The sequence below is a fragment of the Megalobrama amblycephala genome, linkage group LG10 (genome assembly GCF_018812025.1).
Source record: "Megalobrama amblycephala isolate DHTTF-2021 linkage group LG10, ASM1881202v1, whole genome shotgun sequence".
Lineage (NCBI taxonomy): Eukaryota > Metazoa > Chordata > Actinopteri > Cypriniformes > Xenocyprididae > Megalobrama > Megalobrama amblycephala.
Genome location: NC_063053.1, coordinates 31,217,618 through 31,225,301, shown reverse-complemented (window position 1 = coordinate 31,225,301; position 7,684 = coordinate 31,217,618). Strand labels below are relative to the sequence as shown.

General features: G+C 36.6%; 1 gene segment (V, D, J or C); it reads left to right on the top strand.

The window, feature by feature from the left end:
- Window positions 1-4,884: 4,884 nt before the first annotated feature.
- LOC125277650 lies at window positions 4,885-5,532 on the top strand. The segment is given in 2 exon segments: window positions 4,885-5,098; window positions 5,207-5,532. Coding segments are annotated over 2 exon segments (423 nt in total).
- Window positions 5,533-7,684: the final 2,152 nt, after the last annotated feature.

Below are 7,684 nucleotides of genomic sequence, written 5' to 3'. Positions count from 1 at the left end.
TCACAGTGATTTGTGCTAGAAACACTGAATAAGTTCATTCACAAATATGAGGCTGCAGCAGATGAGAAGATTTGAAGTCAATAACATCATTTTAGAGCTTCAGACGACTGAGAATATCGAGCACAGGTGAGATTATCAGAGATCCAAACACTGAAGGGTTCATCCTAGACCATTTGTCTATTTAACCCCAAATTTATCTGGGTATCATCTAGATACCCTGAAGACATCAAACAAGTGATCAACAGAATTTGGATTCATCAGATTGTTGAGAAGATATAGTTTTATAAGTGTATTGAGCCATGGCTAAATGAACTATCTTCTAAACGCTTTAACTAATTAAAATCCTTTTGATAACTTTTGTCATTAGTGTCTATAGATGACATGCAAAATTTCATGTGAATCAGTCGAGTGGTTTAGGAGATCGAAAAAAAAGTTGAATGGCAGACGAACTACAACATGTTGTACTAATGTTGTCCACTAGAGGGAACCACAGGAGAAGAAATCTATTTTTCTATCAGTTTCCATCAGTTTGAATGTTTGAATCCAAAATTCACAGAACTTCATACACATGGACAACAAGACTTTCTGAGTAAACATGCCGAGTTTCAGAAACTTTTTTAAATCAGTCATTTATATGAATGGGATTCAGAGATGAAGATCATAATACTAATGCTGTCCACCAGAGGGAGCCACAGGACAACAAATCCTTTCAGATCTCTTTATGAAAGTCTGTAAATGGTTCAATAGATTGACTTGTAGTATAAAAAATGCATATAGGCCTAAATTCATTATAGTTTCATAAAGTTTAATAAATCCCAATATAATTAATTATTTCCAAAATACTTACAGATCATTCATTTTCATATTAATATTCATTTTATACTATACTATTGAAAACATATTTGTTGTTGCCAGACGTGACTGAATGTATTGCCGTCCGATTGAAGGAAAGAGACAATATTATCTGTCTATTTTAATATAGTACATAGAATAATACTTCCATAAACAGATATTAAAGACTCATATTTTATTTGAAAAGACACATGGCCATTGCTGTACCGTCTACTACACGATTCAAAGTGTTTCTGGATTGAAGTTTCTGAGCTGTAAAAGATCCCAATAACAATTCAAGCTACAAGTTAATCCTATTATGCTAGAGGATGTTCATGTGCATTAAAGCTGTCTAAAGACCAAGAGTTTGTCTTACATTGGCCATATAACCTGTTACAGCCAATTTGTAGGTCACTATATTAGACAGCCTGTATGTATCCTTTGGCTCAACAAATGACTTTAGGCCAGAACTACAGTACCTGTTTGTCACTTTAAGTGGCGCAATTGCATACAGTGCTATAATATATAGTGTTTAACCGTTTAAATACACACTGGAGCCCCATCGAATAAATTCATCACTGCATTAACTCATTATTATTCACCTCGTCCGTTCCTGTTCATCAGTGTGTCTGTCTGTTCACACCGCCCTCTAGTGGCACAGTGATGTAGTGCAAGATAACATGAATAAAACTGTTGAAGGGTTTCTGTCATCAGTACAGCTGTGATCACCTGCGGTCTCGTACCTGCAGCCGAATTACAGTCGAGCTGATGATCACTAAAACACTTTTGCTCATGTGATTTTGCTTAGATAATGATAAGTTTCATCTACATTTCATTTTCACTGTGGTTTAAAGTGTTCTAAATTTTATGCTACATTTTTAAAGTTCACAATTATTGGTATATCATGATTACATGATTCATATTTGATGTTGTGATTGACAGGATGAGATGAACGAGCTCCTCCTGAACCTTCATTTAGAGCCTCATTTAAATACAGAATGAGTTCATTTGCATATTGATCAGATGCTTCAGTGCTCTGAGAGTGTTTATAGTGCTGTGAGTTTAACACTTCATCACTGACACACACAACAATCTTCATCAACATGACCTTCATCATCATCTTCATCTGGACTCTCACAGTGTTTGCTCAAGGTTTGTGGAGCACAAGTTTGATATCAATTCATTTCTTCAAGTATATTGTCAAAGTTTTGAGTTGATTTTCTTCTTGTTGTGTGTTTCAGAGTGTAGAGGACAGATCACCGTCACTCAGAGTCCCTCAATGACAGCAGCTCAACCAGGACAAACTGTGAACGTCAACTGTAAAACCAGCAGTAGAGTGCATGGTGGTGATCATTTATCCTGGTATTTACAGAAACCTGGAGAAGCTCCTAAACTCCTGATTTATTATACAAACACCCTCCAGTCAGGAACTCCATCTAGATTCAGTGGCAGTGGATCTAACAGTGATTTCACTCTGACCATCAGTGGAGTCCAGACTGAAGATGCTGGACATTATTACTGTCAGAGTTTCCACTGGATCAACAGTAAAGATGTGTTCACACAGTGATAAAGAGTCGTACAAAAACCTCCGTCAGTCAGAGTCACAGTGACTGAACTGATACTGCAGCTGCACAGTAAAAAAAAAGTGTCTGCCAAACAAAAACATCCTAATTCATATCCTAATTTTCTTTGAAGGTTTTTCTAGAATTAATTTTGTGAAACATTCTCTGCAAAAAGTACATCTCTTGCAGTTAAACATTAGCTAGCAACAGCACATACACACATGAGCTGATATAACTATCACTGCATCAACAACTATACAGTTATCGCTTTTAAACAAGGCAACACACAACACAACATCCCTAACTTTCATTCCATTGCTGGACTGAAGCACAGGCTCTACTCTTCTGCACAATGATGACCTAAAAATCTCAGACATCAGAACATTAAACACTAAGGCTGAAAAGGTAACACTGAATCAGTGTTGAAGTTAATAATTAAGTGATTAATTAAGTAATGATTGAGCATTACGCCTGTTTCACACTGCAAGCGTAAGCATAACTATACCGTCACTGCGGTTGCAGAGACGCGTGAGTATTCACACTGCAAGCGTTTGTACAGCGTCACAGCAGCGGCTCGAAGCTACATAATAAAGTAAGCATTTCTTTACAAAGACAGCTATAAATTTGTTTTTATAAGTTGGTCATTTATAAACTTAATAGTCTTGAAAGTTTGTTAACATAGGGAGGTGTACAACATTCTCATATAAACGTAAATACATAAATAAATAAAAATAAATAAATAAAAGCCTCGTGTAATCCATTACTGCACACGAATGAGGTAAGCTTTGTGTTTGACATCATCTGCCGTGTGCACGTTTACAAGACAGCAAACTCTGCGAAAAAAAGCCAGCAAACTCGGGTTTGATTTGGGTATGCTGCAGTCTGTGTAATAACTAAAATAATGTTTATATATATCATATTTTCTGGCTCGTTTACTTTTTATAATATACCATACTTTAACCCAAACTGAATAATTAAAAACAAGTTTAAATGGGTTAATCTTCTATAATTATTTTTGATTCTTAATTTTCTTTTCTGTCGTACTCAAATTCTTGTTAAAATACATTAGACATGCCTATTCTGTGCATTTTGAAAACTTTTTGTGTGAAATTATATTTATTTTGTCCATCAAAAGTGTGCTTTCACTTTAATTGAGCGGCAGCAGCACAGCAAAAATAGACTCGGCGCCGAAACGATCGCAGCACTGCTGCTTACGCGACGCCCCTGCTTTACGCTTACGTGCTGCTCCTGCTGGCAGTGTGAATGCATCCGTTGGTTAACATGGGCGCCGAAAAAAATATGCGCTGCTCACGTGCCGCTTACGCTTGCAGTGTGAAACAGGCCTTAGTGATGAACACCTGCTGTTAACAAGCATAATCACTGAAGGAAAGAGAAACAAGAACTATAACTGATTTCAGTCAGATGAAATCAACTGAAGTTAAAAGACATTAAATCTCTGAAGATCTGATTAAACATCTCCACAAACAGCATTACCAGCTTCACTTATTACTAACCAGACTGACTTTATTTCTGTCAGATGTCTACAGCAGTTCTTATTGAGAATTAACAGAGGTTTAGATGTTGATGTCTTATTGAAAATAAGTTCTGGTTGAGGTCACCATTATGGTGGTTAGTGCTTGCTTTAGTTAAGCAGTTTGACTCTTGACTTTTTAATGTTACTTTTTCTTTGGCTGTTTTAACTGTGTTTGTTATGGCAAGAACAGCAAAAGAAAATGTGATCTGATGATGTTGGCTTGATGATAAGAATGTAATCAACATGTAATCCTCTCATTTACTGATCTCATTCAGAGTCTAGTTTCTGATTATATAGGTTATGTTTTAAAAACTGCACATCATTGATAACAGTAGCCTTGTGACTGCATCTCTTGAGACTCATCCCTGGTGATCATAACTTATAAAATATGAATAATTGTTTAAATTTATATTTAAAACGGACAGATATCAAGAATCAGCATATGAATCTCAACTGGGTATAAAACATATGGCTCCAGTGATACATAAAGCTTGAGTTGAGTTTCGTGACAGAAACAGATCCTCCATCATCACAGGACAGATGTGTTTACCTGCAGCATTAGTGCTGGTGATTTTATAGTGATTCTTTCTGCAAGTTACATCGTTATACCAGTAGATGGAGACAAGAGACTGACTTTATGAATGAATCAATGAATTATTAACTGAACTGATTAAAAACAGGAATTATTGTGTTTCTCAGAGTCGCTGCAGTTTGTTTTTCTGTGGCTTGATTTAGAAATATTTCAGTTAGCCGAACAAAAACTGGCAATATAATTTACTAAAATGTAAAATACTCAATAATAGATTCCTGTTCATTAAACTGTTGTATAAAAGCAATATCACACTTGTAATCATGATGTCGGTCTGATATTGGGAATAAACAGCGCTCCTGTTCATCTGATATTGCTTTATATCAAACAAAGACAAGTGAAATGTTTTGTGAAATCTCAATGAAACCACATTAAACCATCTTAAACCTGTCACTGCTGAAGCGTTTGCATAGAGAGAGTGTTTTACATGAGCGACACACGCTTCAGTGCTCTGCATGTGTTTATAACTCTGTCAAACATCAAACATGATCAACAACTGTTTTTCACTAGAACTGAACCTACAACAAACAAAAATGACTTTCAGCACCATATTGATCTGGACGCTGGCAGTATTATGTCGAGGTTTGTGTCAGTCAAGATTACAGACATTATTTACTTGTTATTTTTATGTGTTGTGAAGATATATGGTTGTAAAAGTGTTTGTGATTTCTAATCTTTCTCTCTTGTCAGAATCTGTTGGTCAGGTGACAGTGACTCAAACTCCCTCAGAGCTGCTCTCTCAAACTGGACAATCAGTCACTGTAAACTGTACATTTAATAATGATCCAATTTCCTGGTGTAGTGGACACTGTCTTAGCTGGTACTTACAGAAACCCGGAGAAGCTCCTAAACTCCTGATTTATTTACCAAGCAGCCTCCAGTCAGGAACTCCATCTAGATTCAGTGGCAGTGGATCTAACAGTGATTTCACTCTGACCATCAGTGGAGTCCAGACTGAAGATGCTGGACATTATTACTGTCAGAGTTATCACAGTGGTGGTGTGTTCACACAGTGATAAAGAGTCGTACAAAAACCTCCGTCAGTCAGAGTCACAGTGACTGAACTGATACTGCAGCTGCTCAAAGGAGGATCTGAAACAACATCGTCACACAAACATCTGAAATAAAATCATCTAAATTAACCTCCTTTATAGATTAAGCTCTTTTATATTGAGGTCAGAAATCAATCAAAGCATAAGTTGAGAGAAACAACTAGACAAAATCCATCAGTGTCGCTGCCCGAGTCTCCCCAGCTAACAGATTTTTGTTATAAGAACGTTCTCCAAATATTCAGTGTTGATTCTGGGAACGTAAAACATGTCAAGTTTTCTTGACGGTAGAGGAACGTGTTTTAAAACGTATGAAGTTTCTCAAACGTTCTTTCAACTTAATTTTGATTTAAAATTCAACATTGTTTAATCATTGAAACACCTGCTGTGAACAAACACTGAAAGAGAAATAAGAACACAAACTACAACTTTCTTCAGCCACATCCTTAGATGAAGATAAAAAAGACCTGATTTGGAAGATAAAAAACATCAAATCTCTGAAGATCTGATTACACAACTCCACAAACAGCATTACCAGCTTCACTGAAAAAGAAGCAACTTAACAAAAGTCAAGGGTCAAGAGCTCAACTAAAGTAAACACTGATCACCATAACGGTGAAACTAAATGTCAAATGTCAAAACTAAACATTTTCAACAAATCATCAACATCTAAACCTCTGTTAATTCTCAATAAGAGCTTCTGTAGATGTATGTCAGAAATAAAGTCAGTCTGGTTAGTAATAAGTGAAGCTGTTTGTGGAGATCTTTAATCAGATATTCGATATGATGTTCCTGTTCCATTTTCATTCAACATCCAGTAAGATGAGATCCGGTCTGACATTTATCTTGCATCTTTTTTCAATCTTTTGACTCTTCCTTAAACAGGTTTTTTTTTTTAGCAATTTGAGATGAAGGTACATAAAATATGTAATGTTTAAATGTAATAGTTATACTTTACAAATAGTGTGATGCATATTTTTTACACATTACTGGAGCTCCTCTCTTGCCTGCTAAACTTAGAATTCCAAGTTTTTCAAAAACTCACAGATTCTGTTGCATTTAGTCACCATGAAATCAAAATGGACAATTTATGTTTTTTAAAGCTGCAGAAGGTAACTTTTGTAAAAATGTATTTTTTACATATTTGTTAAACCTGTCATTATGTCCTGACAGTAGAATATGAGACAGATAATCTGTGAAAAAAATCAAGCTCCTCTGGCTCCTCCCAGTGGTCCTATTGCCATTTGCAGAAATGCACCGCTCCCGGTAAGAAACAACCAATCAGAGCCAGGAGGAGTGTCTTAGCAGTGTCACTCAAGCTCGTGTGCGCGCTGATCACACTCCTGTCATGCACAGCCATAGTGCACAGCGCGTACAGGCGTTCAAATTCAAGATTACTGGTGTGCCGCAGCTTTGCTTATGGCGGACAAACAATCCAGTTTCGTACGTATAACTCATTTTGGCGTATATATTCTACGAGATTACAAACTCGTACTATTGATACGCATTTTCGTGTGATCGGGCTCTATTATGTCATGATATGCAGTTTTAAGATTTTTCAGGCGAGAATTAAAGCTCAAATTTGTGGTTTATTGATAAAGATAGCGCCTTTCTGAAAATTTGATCTGGCGTTGTTTTGAGATCCAGGCGATCACCGGACGCTCAGCGCTCATGTACCCAGCCGAGAGCAGCCTTACCTCGGCTAATCCTTCTGACTTTTGCCGCTGGCTCCGTTTTGGCTGAGGGCAACGTGACATTTCATAAATTTATATATGGCTTTTGTACGCTTGACTGAATTGTTTGGTTTATTTCTTATTGTATATTTTTATACCTTTTATAATGGCTATTATTGAACATTAAAACTGACATTTAACAAAAAGAGAAGGTTGTGTTTTATGTTAAAGCCTATTTCATTTCATTACAGTGAAGATAATCAGAGTATGCACAAATAGTATTCCATTTAATATTTTTGAAGCCAGCGCGAGCTGAGTGACGTTATTAAGTACGCTGCTGTTCCATTTGCAGAATTACCGGACTTTTGTCCTCCCGTCCACGGGAGTTCGTTCTCCGGAGTCAAACTTGGTTTTGAGAAATGCCTAGTGTCAAAACTCTAGCCGCA